The 20,846-nt window shown below is 38.9% G+C and overlaps 2 protein-coding genes across 7 annotated transcripts in view; one reads left to right on the top strand and one right to left on the bottom strand.

The window, feature by feature from the left end:
• Positions 1–12,994, bottom strand: part of rnf111 (ring finger protein 111) — a 120,307-nt gene extending 107,313 nt beyond the window's left edge. For all 3 annotated transcript variants that reach the window (XM_072565026.1, XM_072565028.1, XM_072565027.1), the window contains exon 1: positions 12,720–12,994. The gene's annotated coding sequence lies outside the window, so the exon portion shown is untranslated. The remainder of the gene's footprint in view (positions 1–12,719) is intronic.
• Positions 12,995–13,433: 439 nt separating this feature from the next.
• sltm (SAFB-like, transcription modulator) overlaps positions 13,434–20,846 on the top strand; it is a 59,602-nt gene continuing 52,189 nt past the window's right edge. For 3 of the 4 annotated variants that reach the window (XM_072565022.1, XM_072565021.1, XM_072565023.1), the window contains exons 1-2: positions 13,932–14,107; positions 14,977–15,058. In XM_072565022.1, coding sequence (XP_072421123.1) covers positions 13,973–14,107; positions 14,977–15,058 — 217 coding nt within the window. In that variant the 5' untranslated portion in view covers positions 13,932–13,972. Of the gene's footprint in view, positions 13,582–13,931; positions 14,108–14,976; positions 15,059–20,846 lie in introns of those variants that run through there. The other variant, XM_072565025.1, reaches the window with a different exon arrangement.

The following is a 20,846-nucleotide window of genomic DNA, read 5'->3' as shown; positions in this document are numbered from 1 at the left end:
TCGTATTGCCAACCCCTATCCCTAACTCCATTTAGAGGATTTATCAGGACAGTGATCTCTACCCAATTTAAATGGAGTCCATCACAATGGAAGGTTCTCTCTTTCCTTCACATCGATTGTTCCTACACCACTGTTAAGCCATTGTTTCCCCCTACGTCAACGGTCACATGGCTCAGGTAACAATCCAAAACCGATTACCTTCGATGTTCTGCATTTTAAACTGGACCTTAAATTTTTGAATTTTCTTCACAGATTATAATTCCCAGTTCTATGCAATTTCATTGTGGACAACTACTGAATCTCCCCTCACAAAAAACCATCTCCTCCCAGAATATATTCTTAATCCTGGCATCAGGCTGCAGCAAAACCTTCAGAGCTCTTATTCATGTCTGCAGAGTGTTTTACCTCCAGCAGACTTCGTCCACACCCACATACGTACTAAACACCTTATTACTGCTGGTCAGAACTAACTGCTAGATCCAAACGTCAATCTGACTTGCAGTCACATCATCCTGGCCCTGAGCATTCATCAACTCTAAATATCTACTGAGCCTGAAGAGTGTGACTGGTTCCTCAAACCAGGTTTCTAGCTAACTCTTCCTCCTGGATACTCTTTAACATTTGCTATGCAGATTGCAGGTCAGCAAGTCAGTGGCAAAAATACTCAAGCCACAAACATTGGCTAATGATACGATTTTCCATGAGAACAATACATTCCATAAATCTCCACGCTCTAGTCTTTGACTCAAGTCAAAAAATTCAATTCCAATTAGTGAGTGCCATTGTCGGAGTGACCCCCTTTCTGTTCAAACGTGAAACCAACTCCAGCTTTCTAATGTTGGTATATTGAAAATACACAATAACACATTCCCAAAATAAGTGAAGTGTTCTTGCAGTGGTCTGGCCAACAGTATGCTTCTCCTACAAGCAGAACAAATTAACACATTTTCCCAAAAGCTCTCTGTGGAACAATGCTATGCACAAAGGCCTATCAAACAACAGAGATGGCAAGTTCTGTATTTCGAAAAAGATCTTCATTCTCTTTGCATACTGGACAACTTGCTAAAAACATTCTTACAAAATTATCTTGCTATTTGTTTATTTTTAATGACTAGGTAGAAACCAGAAAATTACAGATCTGAATAAGATAGAAGAATAACATTCAGCTACAAAGAGCAGAGTTAAAGACTGTATCAAATAACAGTGACAGTTATTTCACTACTGTCATCTTAAGTTTGGAAATGCTAGCTTTTAAAATCAAATGTATCAAGTATTCTTCTGCTATTTGAATTTAGGTCTTTGATCAGTCAACAAAACATGGTTAAAAATAGAATTCTGGTTCAATCAAACAAGTACTGATGGAATACAAATTCCTCCATCTACAAGGTTTCTATATGAAATCAATTTGCTCGTTTCAAATCATCTGTGCACGGGTAGAAATGTAGAAAACAAATCTAACAATTTGGTGTCAAAGGCAATCTCACTCACTGGGTTTAAACAGATGTACAAATGAAAATGAAGGGAGCTCCTCTTTGGAATGATAAAACAACAAAGTCGAGGCACAGCATAGATTTTCAAACTTGCTCCAAGTAGTCACTTCAGAGGACTGAAAATTCACTTAACATCAGCCAATGAGTTATATTTTGGCTCAGATTTGTTGTCATCCTCTGATTATCTTATACAAATTGGTTATTAGCATATTATTTATGCTGCTGTATATTAATAAAATCTGTTTCCTGTTATGACAGCACTGTTTCCTTTTGATTGCCTAACCATATTCAGTACAAGGAGCACCCTTTCCTCACGAACATTCAAATACTTGCAATAGGGCCCATATACAGATGTTTGAAAGCAAATGAGTCAGAATAGAAAACCCTGGTATCAAAATTGAGCATTTGATCTAGTTTTAGCATGATACTCGTTAAATTTAATTCCTAAGAAATTAAAAAGCTATTGTATTCAGAATCCAGGTTCCAGCATTACTGGACAGCCTCAGTAACACAACAAGTTTGTTCACTCTCCAATCAAACAGCTTGTGGATGGATCAAAGTTTCAAAATGGAAAGATAAGATTTCAAAATGTTGTTATTTAACTTGATATATGCAAGAGATGCAATAATCTTTTGTTTTGGCTTCCAATACCATCTCCAAAGACCACTTCATTCATAAAGTATGCCCTAATATTAGGGCCTAAACTTCACTTTTATCAGCTTGTGTCAACATTTTTTTTGGGTTGTACTTGTGGTTTGAATTTGAAACAGTGCACAGAATCAAGCTTGTCCATTCCACTCAACTTATGCCACACTCATTTACTCCTTTCAAGACTTTTTTTTTTCTAACCTTATCCTTTATTCTGGCCTTTTGATAAGCATCATTGTGCTTCTTTATGTCATGTTCAACATTTCACAGATTCCCCTCTGCCAGAACTGAACTTAGTACGAGACCAAGGCACGTTACAACTTGAAATTTATGGGATTACTATGGTTTTATTTTTATTTCTTTCATGGAATAAGCGTGTCACTGGCTAGCCAGCATTTGTTCTTCATCCTTAATGATCCAAGAGATGGTGGTGGTATGCCACAGTCAGAACAATTGCACTTATCTGGTCTAAGTAGATTCAGAGTGCTGTTTGGAAGGGAACTTGGCCAGCGACAGTGAACGGATAACAATACGGGCAGTTCTGATATAATTCAATAGTTTTGTTCTCATGCGATCTTGTGTTGTATGCAAATTGGGCAATAGCTGCGCATTTTAAGATAATGAGGCTGGCATTTCCCTGTAGCCAATACAGGTAAGGAAAGTTTGTGTTCTACAAAGAACTTTTAAAAATTCTTCAAACATGTTAAAACCAATTCGTGTTGAAGAAACACGCGTTATAGCAGAAGTGACTCTACAATTCCAAGTTAGAATAGTGCGTGACTTGGACAGCATTTAGTAGATGGCTGTGTTGCCATGCACCTCCTTTTTAGTGTTACAGGTTCTGGTGTGGTTGAAGGATCTGAGTTGTTGCAAGAACAAAGACATCCTATTTGGCTCCTGCAGAAATCTTTATTCTTCTCTTTCCTGATTGCATAAGAGTGTCCTGTTGAACTCTGAGTCAATCTTCAAATTCCACAAACTAGCCACATGTTCCATCCACCTATCTCTTAACCTCATGACCATTCAAATTCTCACAAAGGCTTAAATGCTCCTTCCTTTTTTTCATGACTAGATGCCATCATAATTTTCAATGTTAAAAAAATCTTGGATGTTATTTGCAATACATCATGCAGGAAAAAGCACAACCTACCAGGTCAACTTTTCACTATTCTGAGTTTTGACTGGAAACATTAAACAAGAATCACAAGAAAACAAGTTAGTGAACAAGGCATTCATTTTATAATGAAGAAGCTGAAGTAATTTCTTTTCTTTTGGTGGAATATTATATTCAATAAGTTCCACTATGCGATCCTTCAGAGCCTTAACGAGATCTTTAATCAAATTAACTGAGAAAATCCAAAACCTTATTCGAACAATAATTTTATCAATTTACAAAATCTAGTTCAACTGCTAGTTTAATGTGTCAAACAACAATGAGCTTCTGATCCACCTCATTTACTGCTGTTGATTTGAGCATTTTAACTCATGTGGTATACACTTCTGAAAAACCGTCTGAATTTCAAATGCAGGCTGCGGTTACATAGGACGAGGAGACAGAAACCGCTCAGCACAAAGTGCAGGTAGCAGCAGCCAAGCTGTTAAACGGTTTGTGACTCATTATCTTGAGAGTTCTGTGCACACAAGAGCAGACTTTTACTTCACAGCTGATGACATTTTCAGACACAAGCAAGAGTATCCAAGGTATGCAAACATTAGACAAGACTGTAAAATGCCATAAAGTACGAATAAGATCGAACACAACTTTACCATAGGTCAAATTACATGCTACATAATGTCAAGCATAATGTGAAACATTGAAAGATCACAATGCTTCAATCTTCAGTAGGGAGATAATTTTTAACTCTAATTCTGCTGCCACTTTCAAATTGACAACAAATAGGTTCACATCAATATGTACTCCACTCTGGAGCAATTTAACTGACTTTCCATATCTTAGATTTAGGTCACAGTCACTTACAATATGTTCTCTCCCAAAAAGGACATGTCAATGAAATAAAAACCAAATGAAAAAGTCGAGCCAACTCATTTCAACAGTACATTTTAAAATCTCAATTTCTTGACAACATTTTAAAACAATTTTAAATTATCTGGCCAAGAAGCATCAAGTTAATCTGAATGCAAGAAAACCCTTCTGAATAAAGGGAAAGATATCAGCATTCCATAGCCATCAATAGAAATGGGGCAAGATTGTAGGGACTGAGCAACTAAACAGAGAGAGAAGATTAGACGGACATGAGAAAAATTACCCAAGATTAGATGACATTTCCTATATTTCTAATTTTCAAAGGAAAATATTTCTCAAGAGATGCAATTAATCTGTTGCAAAGAAACAAACAATACCTAACGAATAAAGAAATAATGATATTACTTAAGACGGCCTGGTTGTTATCTCTAAAGACTGATACAGACTAAGTGGTTGAACACTCAGTACCATTTTCAAATTGTTGATGAATTCATTTACAAAATAGATTTGTTCGAGGCAAACTTGTATGCCCATCAAATTTTTAATTCTCTGCTCATAACTGGGGATACCAATAGTTAAATATTATGCAAAATATTTGGATACTGGAAATTTGAAGTAATAGACAGAAAATGCTGCAAATACTTCACAAGTAAAAGGACATGGGAGAAACTTATGTTTAATGAAGGATTATAGACTTGAAGCGTTATTTTTTTTTCACTCCACAGATGCTGAGGGTCCTAGTAAAAATGTTTCTATTTCAGCTAAATGGTCATACTTTCATCAAAGCAGATGATGTGAAGCATTGAAGTTTCATATGCTGCTAATTCTATTTGGTCTTCTACAGTGAGATTGCTATATATTTTCAACTGCACTTAAACTACATGCGTAACATGACTGCAAGAAGAGTGCAGAACAATACAATACAAACTCATTTAGATCTAAAGTACTTTGCTCTAAACTATTCGTTATCTATTCATAGATAAGCTTATAAGTAATCTATCTTATGGGTTCCAACCTTATCACATTACAAATGTCTACACGGAGAAAGAGAACTCCAGTGCACCGAGGCACTATGAAATTATACAAAACTGTTGATTTGAAACTTAAGTTAGCACATTTATAGTGAAAAAGCTGCAATATGTGAAATGTTCAGAGGACTGTCGATAGCCCTACAGAGATACAGAGAGAGGACGATTGGCCACAAAATGGTATAGCATACAAAAGAAACTATCTAAAGGTGTCTAAGAGATATTAAAATGTAGCATCCCTAAATTTGGGAACAATGGTTAAGTCATGGACAAATTTGGCCTTGATAAAATGTTACTTTGAAATATCTGAGCTCAGTTATGAGTCATCTCTCTGAAGTAGTCTGGAACTTCCTTTTCAAAATGCAGTGGCAGCTGAGCCACCCACACTAATGAGTGAAAAGAAAATGTTTACTGACATATTTTGAGCTTTACGGTGAAGATAGTTATAATTTGCTGACTGTGCCATTTACAATTTAATCCACATTTTTCAACTCAGAACGCAGTTGTGTTCTTTGCAGAATAGCATGAACATTCGTTGTTATAAAACATGTTAACAATGTGCACATATTACTCACACAAAATAGAAAAGTTTTCGTTCTCTACAAATTTAATTTTTCCCCTGTTTTATAGAAATTATTTGTCTCTTATGTAATACACTAACTGTATACAAGTGTATGCCTAGGTCTTTTGTATTTGTGAGCCAATTATTGCAGTCCATGGAGCATAATGAAATTAAAGATTACATAACCTGCCCATACAGTTCACAACTACTAGCTAGTCTTTCTGCATATTTAAAAGTTACCCAGAATGAAAAACCTGATCAAAAAACATAATAGGACGAGCCAGTAGAAACACAAACTCAAATAAATACTCTGTACTGACTGAGCTAGATTGTTCAGGCTCCTCAACAACATAAAGCCTGTAGATCTTGTTTAGACAATGTCAATCAGCAATTGTTTGGGCTTTTCGGCCTTAAATCATGATATTTTCTTTTCAGAAATTCATCCAGTTTGGAACAAAGGGCACTATTGTATGCTTCTGACACCTTGGGTCACATTGCTCAAATAATGAAAACATTGAGGTCTTCCTGTTTGTGTGACTATAAACTTCCTTTGCATATCAGTACAGAATTGAAAGATAAGCCCCCAACTGCTGTTGTAAAATAGCAAAAACGTGTTTAAGATGGGTGGTTGCCATCTAATAAGTACAATTATCTGCAGTATCATGTATAGGAGCACCAAGTTTCCTGATACCATCATGATTCAGCAGGTTTCATCCAAGATAATTCTCACTCATATTAATCTTCAAATTTACACCAATTATCCAGGTACACTGCCACTCTGCCTGACATTTGCTGCCTTACCAAAACACATAAAATCTAAACTTTCATACTACTTGCAAGTATGAACATTAAACCAGAGAATGTGTCAAACATGAAGTAGAACTAAATCACCTTCAGTATTTTAATCAAAGGAGTTTGGTCTACACTGGTCATTTCCATTCTTCAAGTCTCCTACTATTCCACATCAGGAGAGAAGGAATAATTTTCTAGCACATTAAAACACTGAAAAGGATCATTACATCTATCAGAATTTAATATCATTCCAAAGAAAACTCAGCTTTTGTCTCACAATTACATCAGTTTGTGAACATATACCTGATCAATCCAAATTTTATTCAGGGAAAATGATTTGAACATAAAAATGGTTACTTAACTGGACTCAATTTCGATGTTTCACTGGATTTTGCTGTTGGTCTGGACAACATAGACAATTATATTGAACTATATTTTATATACACATTTATATTTCAATTGCATGTGACTTGAACCATTCCAAAGACCAGTGTCGATGTACCCACACAAGATGGACTGCAGCACTATAAGACTACAGCTCACTACCATGTTTGCAAGGGCAAAAAGGGATGGCAACAAGTAATGGCCTTGCCAGCCACGTTCACCTCCTATGAAAAATGAGGAAAGACATGCAACAGGTTCCAAGGTAAATATTAATTATTAAAATGTAAATACCTTCAATACAAAATATTTTAGCAGCACCTTTTTAAAAAAAAAGATACTGAATGAGCAAAAATGTTGAACACGTTTGAGTTGTGATGTGTCACAAGGATCGGTGCTGGGTCCACTACTTTTAGTCATTTATATAAATGAGTTGGATGTGAACATAGGAGGTATAGTTAGTAAGTTTGCAAATGACACCAAAATTGGAGATGCAGTTGACAGCAAAGAAGGTTACCTCACATTGCAACAGGATCTTGATCAAATGGGCAATGGGTCAAGGAGTGGCAGATGGAGTTCAATTTAGATAAATTTGGAAAAGCAATTCAAAGCAGGACTTATACACTTAATGGTAATGTTCTAGGGAGTGTCGCTGAACAAAGAGACCTTGGAGTGCAGGTTCATAGCTCGTTGAAAGTAGTGTCGCAGATAGATAGGATAGTGAAGACGACATTTAGTATGCTTTCCTTTATTGGTCACAGCACTGAGAATAGGAGTTGGGAGGTCATGTTGCGGCTGTATAGGTCATTGGTTAGACCACTGTTGGAATATTGCATGCAATTCTTGTCTCCCGTCGGAAGAATTTGCGAAACATGGAAGTGTTCAGAAAAGATTTACAAGGATGTTGCCAGGGTTGGAGGATTTGAGCTACAGGGAGAGACTGAACAGGCTGGGGCTGTTTTCCCTGGAGCGTCGGAGGCTGAGGGATGACTTAGAGGTTTATAAGATAATGAGAGTAATGGGTAGGATAAATTGACAAGGTCTTTTCCCTGGGGTGTGGAGTCCAGAACTACAGGGCATAAGTTTAAGGTGAGAAGGGAAATATTTAAAATGAATTCAACAGGCAACTTTTTCCACACAGAGGGTGATGAGTGTATGGAATGAACTGCCAGAGGAAATGGTAGAGATTGGTACAATTGCAGCATTTAAAAGGCATCTGGATGGTTATATGAGTAGGAAGGGATTGGGGGGATATGGGCCAAGTGCTGGCAAATGGGACTAGATTAGGTTAGGATATCTGGTCGGCGTGGACAAGTTAGATTGAAGGGTCTGTTCCTGGGCAGTACATCTCTATAACTCTAATTAGTTGCAGATCAAGTTGAATTTTACGAACAAATTTGAGTTTAATAGACTGTTTACTTTCATATTGCATATCAACTCAAAATTTCAATTGCTTTCAGTGCTATAAAATAGCTCTACTTGTATAAATTACATTGACCTTATTAGTGAGCAAGTTTTAAAATTATGCATTTGATCTTTCACAGCATTAATCTGACGTGGAGGCACCGGTGTTGGACAAAATCAAAAAATCACACGACACCAGGTTATAGTGTCTAATATATTATCTCTTTCCTATTGGAAAGATGTTGTGAAACTTGAAAGGGTTCAGAAAAGATTTACAAGGATGTTGCCAGGGTTGGAGGATCTGAGCTACAGGGAGAGGCTGTTTTCCCTGGAGCGTCGGAGGCTGAAGGGTGACCTTATAGAGGTTTACAAAATTATGAGGGGCATGGATAGGATAAATAGGCAAAGTCTTTTCTCTGGAGTCAGGGAGTCCAGTACTAGAGGACATAGCTATGGGGCGAGAGGGGAAAGATATAAAAGAGACCTAAGGGGTAAGTTTTTCATGCAGAGGGTGGTACGTGTATGGAATGAGCTGCCAGAGGATGTGGTGGAGGCTGGTACAATTGCAACATTTAAGAGGCATTTGGATGGGTATATGAATAGGAAGGGTTTGGAGGGATATGGGCCGGGTGCTGGCAGGTGGGACTAAATTGGATTGGGATATCTGGTCGGCATGGATGGGTTGGACCAAAGGGTCTGTTTCTGTGCTGTACATCTCTATGACTCTTACTAGCTACCAGAAAAAGGAGCACGGCTCCAAATGCTTGTGATTCAAATAAACCTACTGGAGTCTAACAGTTGTGTGATTTTCAGCATTGATCTGGAGAAAATTGCTGAATTTTTTTGACTGGCTATGTTAATTTCAATGAAAGGTGATGTTTAGAAGGGAACATTTTGGAGGCACTGTTCACAGAAACTTAAAGCTGCATGAAACCTAAAACTAACATGGACAAGGAGAGCGTAAGGTCAAGAATAAAACATGAGATTGTGAAGAGTCCACCTTGTATGGAAGAATGAAAATGGATCAAGCCAAGCCCCACTGTACAGGTGCCATTTAGCATGGCAGGAAAGGTGCACTGTAGCTTGAGTGAATTGCATTGTTTGACTCAGAGTATTCATTCACAGCTAGGCTTTGACATCTGCCCATAATATCGCTTGGTGTACTTTTCCATTTGACAAAAGTACTACTGCAATGCAACTGGTGATCACATATAATGGGGCTGTTATCACTACCAAAACTCTTTTGCTGAGATTGAATTGGTAGAATTATTTTAGTAGGATGAGACTTGGAAGAAATGATTTTCACACTGAGGGACACATTAGAGTAAAGCATGAAGAAAAATACAACAAATGACAGACAAAGGAAAATCAATTGATTAGCTGGTATGGAAATTCTCAAAAGATTCAGAAATAAAAAAGCTGAAAAAAAAATAGCTAAGCATAATCTTCATTACATCGAGGATGATCGAGATCCATGTTGTACGTTTTTATTCTTGTCCCAATACTGCACATTGAGAGAAAAATGAAATTGCAGATCTCTTTTTTAACTTCAGAAGCAGAGCATACTTGAGGTCTTCCACAATCAGTGAGCATTGCAAGAACTGAAGGGCACAGAGGATCATCTAAGTATTACTTCTAATTAATTTACTGTTCAATAAAATAAAATAATTTAGTGCTCATTAAAATGAGGGTTTGTTTGCCCCAGTATCTCATCCTCCAACTGACAGCAGGATGCATTCAGAGCTGAAGCATAAACAGGGCAGTTCCACGCTGTATGCAATAACTTGGCAGACATTCACTCATTGACCTCCACATTAAAGGCAGTGACTTTTAAAGCCTCATGGATCCCAATTCCATTACGTTTTTGTAGAAAATTCTAATAGGCCTGCTCTAAATGAAGAACAAGATATTATTTCAGTCACTATTCTGACACAAATTTTAATTTAGCAAAGTTGATTATTCAATCTCTCCTCAGGCAGAATAATTGATCGTTCAAACCAGTGAACGTATGCAAACTGATAAAGGAAGTTGATGTGATTGCACAAATGGAGAGCTTGAGCTTGCAATGGTTGATGCTCTGACTCACTGCACCCCAGGCTTTGGGAGCAATTTTTACTGCATCATTAGATATACATTCAGAATCCCTCATATGCAACGATCCTAACAAAAATACACGTTCATACGTATGCAAATAATCCAGTGTGAAAATAGAAAAGTACTCCAACCTTTGTTTTCAACCAGTCCAGTCTGCCAAGTCAATGATAGGCCAACTGCTTGTTATAACTGGAATCTACGATTAAGCCAGTCAAGCAAGATCCTATGATTTACCAATAAGTTACAACACTGAAACAGGTCATTGTCAATATTTCCATCTGGGTGTTTATGCTTCATATTAGCCTCAGCCGCCTGCCCTACTATTCCTTTGTCCTTCCTACACAGTTAAAGACAGCTAACCATTAACAAAAATTCCTTTCCAATTATTTGTATGAAGACTGGTGATTGGTCAACTTGAATCAAATTAATTGATGAAGGACTAGAAGTAACAAAGCAAAACAGAGTTAGGTTCAGGAGCATTTGATTAAACAAATGTTAAACAAAACTACTGGATATCAAATTAAAGCAGGAAATGCTGCAAACACTATGTCAGTCAACAAGTGGAAAAATATACATTTCCCAAAACTTGGACAGAAGGTAGAATGCAGTTCTGATAAACTATCTCACCAAAAATACTAACCTAACTATTTTTCTGTAAGACATTGAAGGCAATAAAACACCATTCTAATATCTTCTGATTAGGGACACTACAAAAAGTCAATAACAAAAATTAAAAAGCTTGAACACAGACTTACATCAGAACTTTATTGCAATGTTGAAAGCTTTATTTTATTCCACTTCTGTAAAAAGTTGTGAAATTTATTTAAAAACTCAAACTGTGTACAAATAAAACTCCATATTCAAACAATGAAAGACAATGTTCGACAACTGAAAATAAAAACCAGATCTCTTCAAGTAACGAGAGTGTGGTGCTGGAAAAGCACAGCAGGTCAGGCAGCATCCAAGGAGGAGAATCGACATTTTGAGCATAAGCCCTTCATCAGTCTCGACTCTGATCTCTAGCATTTGCAGTCCTCACTTTCTAGGATTTTAACCTTTTTGTGAAGTCTCTTCAAGCAAGCACAAACTTTGAAAAATATCCCACAGTTGCAGCATTCACACCAGAATTAAGTTCTACCTCATAGAAAAAAAACAGTGAAAGAAACACACAAAAAAGCATCCATATGCAGCATTTGCTACAGCAACTTTTACAAGAGAATGTTTACTCAAAGGCCACAAATATATCACATGGTGCTATGTGTCACAGTGGCCAAACAAGTTTCAGATTTGAACTCAAAAACTAAATTTTCTGTCACCCACTGTATCCCGCTAGAAAGTGCGCACACATTTCTTCAACTACCATGTCACAATTCCCCCAGACTGTGATCTGCTTCCCCTTCTCAAAATAGTATAAATATTGTTGTTCATACACAGAACTAAATCATACATAATGTAAACTGATTTCTAATTACAAACATTTTGTTTTTCATCTAAGAAGTATGAGCATACAACCCTATTTTATAGTCACATTAAATATTAGTGATAACAAATCAAACTTGGAAACAATGTTACATACAGTATGACAAAAATTTAAATCTGACCTGAGAAACACTTTTGTAGTTTATTTCAGATTCAGCTCTGACTCTAAAAACTAAACTGCTCATTAAAAATTATATTAAAAAGGTTTTTCATAAAGCTGACACTTAAAAGTATAAATGAAAAAAATGCTCAAAGCATTAGGATCATTAGAACATGTTGAATTTCAAACCTTGACAAAACTAATTTAAAGCATGTACTAGAATAATTACTGGCAGCACCAAATCAAAATGAAGACGTTGGCTAGGGTGCTAAACTTCGTACAGATGGCAAATGCGGACAGAAATCACTTTCCACAAGCCCCTTTTTTTCTCCTCGATACTGTACAATGCAATCAATCAACAGACATTCATTTGCTGTTGAAAATCCGACATCACTCCTGAGCAACCACCATCCAGATACCTAAATGTTATTACTCACTAAAAAATGCAAAAATACTGGAAAATTATTGAATGGTTAGTTACGATTCAAACTGCTGCAACCCCCTCCCTCCTTCCTATTCAGTAAATTCTGTGGAGGAGTTGTTGATGTTGTTGGGGAGGCGGGGGGGATCAATCTCAAATATCTAAACGTCAGCAGATCGAAAGGCGCTGACCAGGCCAGGACTTCATAATGACTTTTTTTTTAAAAAAAGTCGTGAATGGAGGAGACTGCGGGGAGGGGGCAGCGAATTAAAATTAAAGACGATGGAAAATTTTACACTTAAAAATATTGGCGAATAATTTCGAAAAAGAGCTTACCGAAGCTTCTCTTTAAGGTGCTGGCCGCCGCGCATTATTTCCACTGGGTCTTATTCAAACGTTTCTTTGAGGAATTTAAGCTTGTTGTTTACAGAAGCCCCAAAACGACGAAGCTTCGCTGCTCAGTCCGGGGTTGCTCAATGCATCGGACGGGGCAGCTCCGCCTTCACGACACAGCCCAGCGTCTGCTTTACGGCTCGTCTTCCTTTCCACGACATAACCAGCACCTGCTTTGCGGCTTCCTTTCCTTTCCACGACACAGACCGCCCTTTACTTTCCGGCTTTCACGTTCTTGACGGCACTATCCCGGACGGTTTACGGCACCGGCTTTGTTTGTTGTTCCAAATGCGTCAATGGCGCAAAATAGAAGCACATTTGCTTCTAAATTTGCAGCCTCTTGTTCTGTGCTTGTAGAATAGCGAAACCCGACCTGCCAGCACCGCTCATTTATCACAAAACGCTCTTAAAAAAAGGGGAAATTCCAGCGCATGCGTAGTCCCTCCAATTACAAATGCCAAGGAGCCAAAGAAGATTTGTTGGTTCTGAAAAAGGGTCACTAAATCTGAAAAGGAACCTTTCCTTTCTCTGCACGCATGCTGCCTGACCGGTTGAGCCTTTTCGAACAATTTCTGTTCTTGGTTGTTGTGCGTTGCTTACAATCAAAAGAAGGGTTGAGAAGCCAGTCGTTTCTTTTAAATAGTTTCGAGGTTTCGGTACAGTTCAGTGAAGTGACGTTTCTCCCTCATTCGTGATATCCACGAAACACCACTAATGTTTGAAATACTCTCGGTAACATTTGTAAGAGAACGAACAAGAAGGGAAGCAACGCGCGTCGTGTTTCTTTAGAATCGTTTAATTGAAGGTGGATTGTGAAACGTTTTTGTAATTAATAAGTCTGGTTCTCAGAGTGCCCTTTCTGCTTGCGTTTGGTGATAATTTGTGTTCCCGCTCTAACTCAACAACAACACTCCATTCCCGCCGCAAATCAGACCACCACCGCGCTCCACTAGCCATCCGGGTTCTGCTCCCGGGCGCGGAGCTTGGCCATCCGGGTATATTGAGGGGGGGGTGGGGTTCTGCCGACTTTTTGATGGGTGAGGGCAGGGCTTAGACATCCGGGCTCCTATTGGGGGCGGGCCTTGTTCGGGCCGGGCTCCCGTCGAGATGGGGGGGTGGGGCTTACCCATCCGGGCTCCTGTCGGGGGTGGAGCAAGGCTGCTCGAGCTGCTGTTTGCTCGGTGAAGACGCCTAAAATGGCCGCTGTTCCGAGTCCAAATGAAGCTCGGCGCATCACAGATTTGCGTGTGGTAGATCTCAAATCCGAACTCAAACGGCGGAACCTCGACATTAGCGGTGTTAAAACTGTTCTGATCGCCAGGTTGAAACAGGTGCGAGAAGTCACGGAGAGGGAAGGAAGTTGGCTTTAGGGTTTTCTGCTGTCACCTTTAGGCCTTGGATGAAGCCTAACCCACTTTCCCTTGCACAAATTTTAATGGCTGCTCCGGCTCTCGCCGGGTTTAGTGTTTTACTGAACGGGCATAAATAAACCTTTGCGAATTAAATTTTCTTTTCATGGTAAAAATGATTACGATCCTGATCAAGAAGGATCGTTGGCCTTTTACCAGTCAGCTTTTAGAGCCATTAAATTTGCGAAAAAGCTGCTTTTTAATTGGGTGAGCCATTAACTGACGTTCATCGTTTAAAGCTTTTACTTTTTAAAAAACGTAATCAAATTGCTGATTTTCTAATTCTCATAGTCTGTGAGGCTGAATGGATAAATACCGTTTGTGATATACTATATTTTACAATTTTTGTTAAAGATTTATTATCTGGAGTTGTTAAATAATCCTGTTTATTGATCACCAACAAGTATTGTGTTGATTCATTGGGGTGTTTTCTTAATGGATAACCAAAGCCAAATGAAATTTTTATTGGTAAATGACCAAGTCAGACATTTCCATTGAATTTATTACTTAGTTAATGCAGAAAATATTATTTTGTGGCCTTCATCTGCAAGGTGTGTGTTTTTAAAAAAAAATCAGAGTTGAAGCACAATATTTGCCTTTCAGACTAATCAGTTGCAGTGAAATTATTTAAATTGACAGTTGGATTGTAAAGTATGAACTTTTGTAACATCACATTTATGTCCATCTTCAAAAATATGCAACTTTTTCTCAATTCAATTCTTAGTGATATTTTTGACTGAGTTGATGCATTTTTGGGAGAAAAAAACTTGCATTTGTTGCTACCAATACAGGTAATAGAAGAAGAGGGAGGTGATCCTGATAACGTGCAGCTCTTTTCAGATACGCCTTCAAAGAAAACTCCTAAAAACAAAGGTATCACCTTTACTAATTTGTAGTGCGCAACTTTGTAACAAAGGGTAATTTCTCACTATAATGTTTATTTTTTTAAACCAAAAATGTTAATACTGAAATTGATGGAGAAATGATGAAATGTACCAAAGGCAACTCAGGGTCCCATACACCTGCTCTTTTAGTGGGTGACGGATTTGGGAAGTGCTACTAAAGATGACTTCTCATGTTGGAATGATTAAATATTTAGGTTGGATGAAATGCAAATTAGTGGGCTATTTTATCTTGGATGGTGTTGAGTGTCTTGAATGGCATTTGTGCTGTTTCAGGCAACTCTGTTTGGACTGTTGAACTTCTGACCTGCATTAACAACCCCGATATAGCTTGTCAGTGGTGATTGTCTTTTTAGAGATGTTAATGGTCAGAGTCTTATTGATATGACCATTAACTGCACACGCTTGTTGGCATGTGTGGTTTATGTATTTTATACTTAGCTTAAGGCTGCATGCCATGAAGTTTGTGTCAGTGCACTGCTTAATTATTTGAGGCATTGAATGGAACTGAACACCAACAAATAAACATTAAAGCAGTTGAAAATACTAGGAGCTGAGAGGGTGGGCTACTGATATTTGAGTGAAGTCCTTGAGCTGATATGATGTCCCCTTCTGACAACCTCACCTACACTTACGCTTGATGTGACTCGAGTTGTTGAAACGTTTCTCAGCTGATCCTGATGGAATTTTAGTTTAATTCAGACTCCTTGATGTTATGCTCAATTAGGCAACTGTAGGCATTTTCACTCCTCCAGTTTGCCCTGCCATTGAGCAAGACCCATTGTGTTTCTGCCTGCCCAACCCACTGTCATCATAATTATTGACTCTTGTGGACCTAAAGTCTTGCCTAACTCAGTCTTAACTGTTTTCTATCTTCAATATATGTTGACCTAGTCTGACTGCTCTTCAAGGAAGAGAATTCCAAGACTTAAAAAAAACCTTTTGTTTCTATTTCAGTGGGTGTTCTGTTATTTTTAAAAGCATGTTCCTGAGTTCTAGATTCCTATGCACAGGGAAATATCCTCTCATCTACCCTATTATACAGCACAACACTGGACCGAAGCAGCTATGTTTCAGTAAGACTGCCTTTCATTATTCTCAATTCCATTGAGTGCAGGCACAGCCTGTTCAACCTTTTTCCCTTAATGCCAGGAGCCAGTCTTGAATGCTGTGTTAATGTCAAGGACTGTCATTATCAGCTCACCTCTGCAATTCAACTGGTGCCCCATGTTCACAATGACCTCACACTGAGGTGTCGACTGTGTTGCTGGCAAACAGAGCATTTGCGAGATGGTAATTAAGTATCTTTTTTCAGAAGTTGAATGATAATTGACTAGACAGGTTGGCTTCCAGGAAGGATAATGTACTACATTTTCTACTGAAGATAATAGTAAATAATTCAATTTTGTCTTTTACTTTTGCTCAATCCTTTTAAATATAAACAAGGTATTGGCTTCCTGCCAAATTCATTTATGCTTGGCAGAATTCAGGTATCACAATGTGAATAAAATCAAGTATGAGTATAGAGCAAGTTCAGCCACCATTCACTCGTGATCATGAGGCCAAAGATATTGCAACGAAATGTAAATGCATTATGAGATTTTCTTGTGATTTGATTGAATAAAATTGATGCTCTAGAACTAGCTTTGCCATAACACAAACTGGAAAACAGCACCGAAACCCTCCAACCCTGGCAACATCCTTGTAAATCTTTTCTGAACCCTTTCAATTTTGACAACATCCTTTCGATAGGAGGGAGTCCATAATTGCACACGATATTCCAAAAGTGGCCTAACCAATGTCCTGTACAGCCGCAACATAATCCCCCCAACTCTGATACTCAATGATCTGACCAATAAAGGAAAGCATATCAAATGCCACTTTTTCGCTCCTATCCACCTGCAACTCCACTTTCAAGGAGCTAGGAACCTGCACTCTAAGGTCTTTTTGGTCAACAACACTCCCCAGGACCTTGCCATTAATTGTATAAGTCCTGCTAAGATTTGCTTTTCCAAAATGCAGCACCTCACACTTATCCAAATTAAACTCAATCTGCTACTCCTTGGTCCATCGATCAAGATCCTATTGTACTTTTAGGTAACCTTCTTTGCTACCATCTACATTTCCAATTTTGGTGTCATCTGCAAACTTACTAACTATACCTTCTGTGTTCATGTCCAAATCATCTATACAAATGCTGAAATGCAGTGGACCCAGCACTGTTCCTTGTGGCACAGAACTGGTCACAAACCTCCAGTCTAAAAAGCAACCCTTCACCACTATCCTGTTTCTTCTACCTTCGAGCCAGTTCTGTGTTATGACAAAGCCAGTTCTCATGCATCAATTGTACTCAATCAAATCACAGGAAAATCTTAGTAGCCAATGGCTAGTTCTCCATGTATTCCATGTGACCTAACTTGAGTCTGCCATGAGGAACCTTATTGAAGTCCATATAGATCATGTCCATCGCTCTGCCTTCATAAATCCTCTGTTACATTTTCAAAAAAACAATTCAGTTAAAAACATGATTCCCCATGCACAAAGCCATGTTGACTATCCCTCATCAGTCCAAATATATGTACGTCCTGTCCCTCCAGATTTCCTCCAACAACTTGCCCATCATTGATGTCAGGCTCAGCGGTCTGTAATCCCCTGCCTTGTCCTTATCACTTTTCTTAAATAGTGGTACCACGTTATCCAACTTCCAGGCTTCTGGCACCTCACCTGTGACTGTTAATGATACAGATATCCCAGCAAGGGGCCTAGCATTCACTTCCCTTGCTTCCCACAGAGTTCGAGGGTACACCTGATCAGGTCCTGGGGATTTCACCACCTTTCTGCGTTTTAAGACACCCAGCAACTCTGTAATAGGGATACTTTTTTCAAGATATCACCATCTTTTTCCCCCGCATTGTATATCTTCCATGACCTTTTCCACAGTCAACACTGCAAATGCTCACTTATTATCTTTCCCCATCTATTGCGGTTCTACACAAAGACTGCCTTGCTGATCTTTGAGGAGCCTTATTCTCTCCCTAGTTGTCCTTTGTCCTAATGCATTTACAAAATCCCTTTGGATTCTCTTTAACCCTATTTGTCAAAGCTACCTCATGTCCCCTTTTTGCCCTCTTGATTTCTCTGATAAGTATACTCCTACTGCCTTTATACTCTTAAGGATTCACTCAATCTCTCTTGTCTATACCTGACATATGCTTCCTTCTTTTTCTTAAACAAACCCTCAATTTCTTTAGTCATCCAGCATTCCCTACACGTGCCAGACATGCCTTTCACCCAAACAGGAGCATACTCACACTCTGGACTCTTGTTATTCTCATTTTTGAAGGCTTCTCATTTTCCAACTGTCCCTTTACCTGCAGGCATCTGCCCCCAATCAACTTGTGAAAGTTATCACAATCATAGAGTCCTAGAGATGTACAGCATGAAAACAGACCATTCTGTCCAACCTGTCTATGCCGACCAGATATCCCAACCCAATCTAGTCCCACCTGCCAGCACCTGGCCCATATCCCTCCAAACCCTTCCTATTCACATATCCCTCCAAATGCCTCTTAAATGTTGCAATTGTACCAGCCTCCACCATATCCTCTGGCAGCTCATTCCATACACGTACCACCCTCTGCGTGAAAAAGTTGCCCCTTAGGTCTTTTTTATAACTTTCCCTCTCACCCTAAACCTTTGCCCATCTTGTTCTGGACTCCCCGACCCCAGGGAAAATGTTTTGTCTATTTATCCTATCCATGCCCCTCATAATTTTGTAAACCTCTATAAGGTCACCCCTCAGCCTCCAATGATCCAGGGAAAACAGTCCCAGCCTGTTCAGCCTCTCCCTATATCTCAAATCCTCCAATCCTGGCAACATCCTTGTAAATCTTTTCTGAACCCTTTCAAGTTTCACAGCATCTTTCCAATAGGAAGGAGACCAGAATTGCACGCAATATTCCAACAGTGACCTAACAATACAATCCCAATAAGGTGATCATCCTTTTCTTCTTATGCAGTTCCAAACAAACATCATAGACATAGTCTTTTTCATGGGGTGGGGGAGTCCAGAACTAAAGTCATCAGTTTAGGGCGAGAGTGGTAAGATTTAAAATAGACCCAAGGGGCAACGTTTTCCATACAAAAAGGGTGGTGCGGGAATGGAATGAGCAGCCAGAGGAAGTGATGGAGGTTAGTACAACTGCAACATTTAAAAGGCATCTGGATGGCTTTATGAATTGGAGGGGTTTAGAGGGATAAGGGCAAGTGCTGGTAAATGTGACCACATTAGGTTAGGACAGCTGGTCCGCGTGACAAGTTGGATTGAAGGGTCTGTTTCCATGCTGAACGACTCGATAACTCTACTGCTATAACACAGACTGGTAACATGGAAAATTGTCCTGAAAAGCAGGATAAATCTAACCTTACCAATTGGTGCCCATCACTATACTCTCATTCATTAACAAAGTGAATCACTAGCAACATGTCATTGATATGGCTATCGAGAAGAACTTGCATAGCAATACCTGCTAATTGTTCCACACTTTGGCTTAAGTCACAGCTGCTATGTTCTGGACCTTGTTAGATTCTTGGACCAAATGTGGACAGGATTGCATTCAAGATGGAGCAAAATCAGGGCATGTTCAGACCTGGGCTGATACTTGTCAAGTTACAAGGGAGCATCTTAACTACCTTGGCATTGTCATTGATAAAGCTCCACCATTAACACCTTAAAGGTTGCCATTTACCAAAAGCTTGACGGAAAAATCTAAATAGCAGGCCAGGGACTGAGGTTTCTGATGAAAAATGTGTTGCTGGAAAAGCGCAGCAGGTCATGCAGCATCCAGGGAGCAGGAGAATCGACGTTTTGGGCATTAGCCCTTCAGGAATCTTGAGGTTTCTGCACCAAATGACTCTTCTCCAGAACTCTCAAAGTCTGTCCACCATTTGCAGGGAACAGTCAGGAGTGTGATAGGATATGCCCCACATGCTATATGAATGCAGTTTGAACAACATTTAAGAAGCTCGCACTATCAAGGACAAAAGAGACCACTCAGTTGGTATCTTAAACATTCATTCTCTCCTTCATTGGCACATATGGTAGCTATATGTACCATCTACAGTTTGCACTGCAACAACTGACCAAGCTTCCTTTGGTCATCTGTTTCAAAAACATGTACCCTCTACCACATGGAAGGGCACTAACAACAGACACATGGGAAGACAACCAACTGTGAATTGGCTCCAAGTTTAGCAGCTTTCTGACTTGGAACTATATTTCTGTTCCTTAACGCATTGGGTAAAAGTCTGGAATTCTCACGAGAAATACTTGTGGGCGTTCTTTCACCATTTGGATTGAATATGGTTCAGCATCATCACCTCAAGGGCAATTGGGGGTGGACAATGAATGTTGACTTCGCTAGTGATGCTGACATACTTGGATCACATTTGGGGGGTATAAAAAGTAGTGTTTTCACTTCATCGCAAATGCAACGGAATCTTTTAAAGCATCAGTATTTTCTTTTTAAACAGAGGCCATGTCCAATTGGAGCAGTGGAGACACTAATTGAATGTAACTTGATACATTTAAGTTTAAGATATTGGAATAAGTGAACAAACAACTACTTGTTCACAGATTGGTTATGCTTGGTGAATTTGACATGTTTTTGTCTTCTGTTCTAGGAAGTAGTATCTTATTCGGTGGCCTCTGTTATCAATGTTACTCTCCTCCTTTTTGCTTTCTCTTAGCCAAGAAAGCT

The sequence above is a fragment of the Chiloscyllium punctatum genome, chromosome 48 (assembly GCF_047496795.1).
Source record: "Chiloscyllium punctatum isolate Juve2018m chromosome 48, sChiPun1.3, whole genome shotgun sequence".
Classification (NCBI taxonomy): domain Eukaryota; kingdom Metazoa; phylum Chordata; class Chondrichthyes; order Orectolobiformes; family Hemiscylliidae; genus Chiloscyllium; species Chiloscyllium punctatum.
This window is presented reverse-complemented; position numbering and strand designations above follow the sequence as displayed.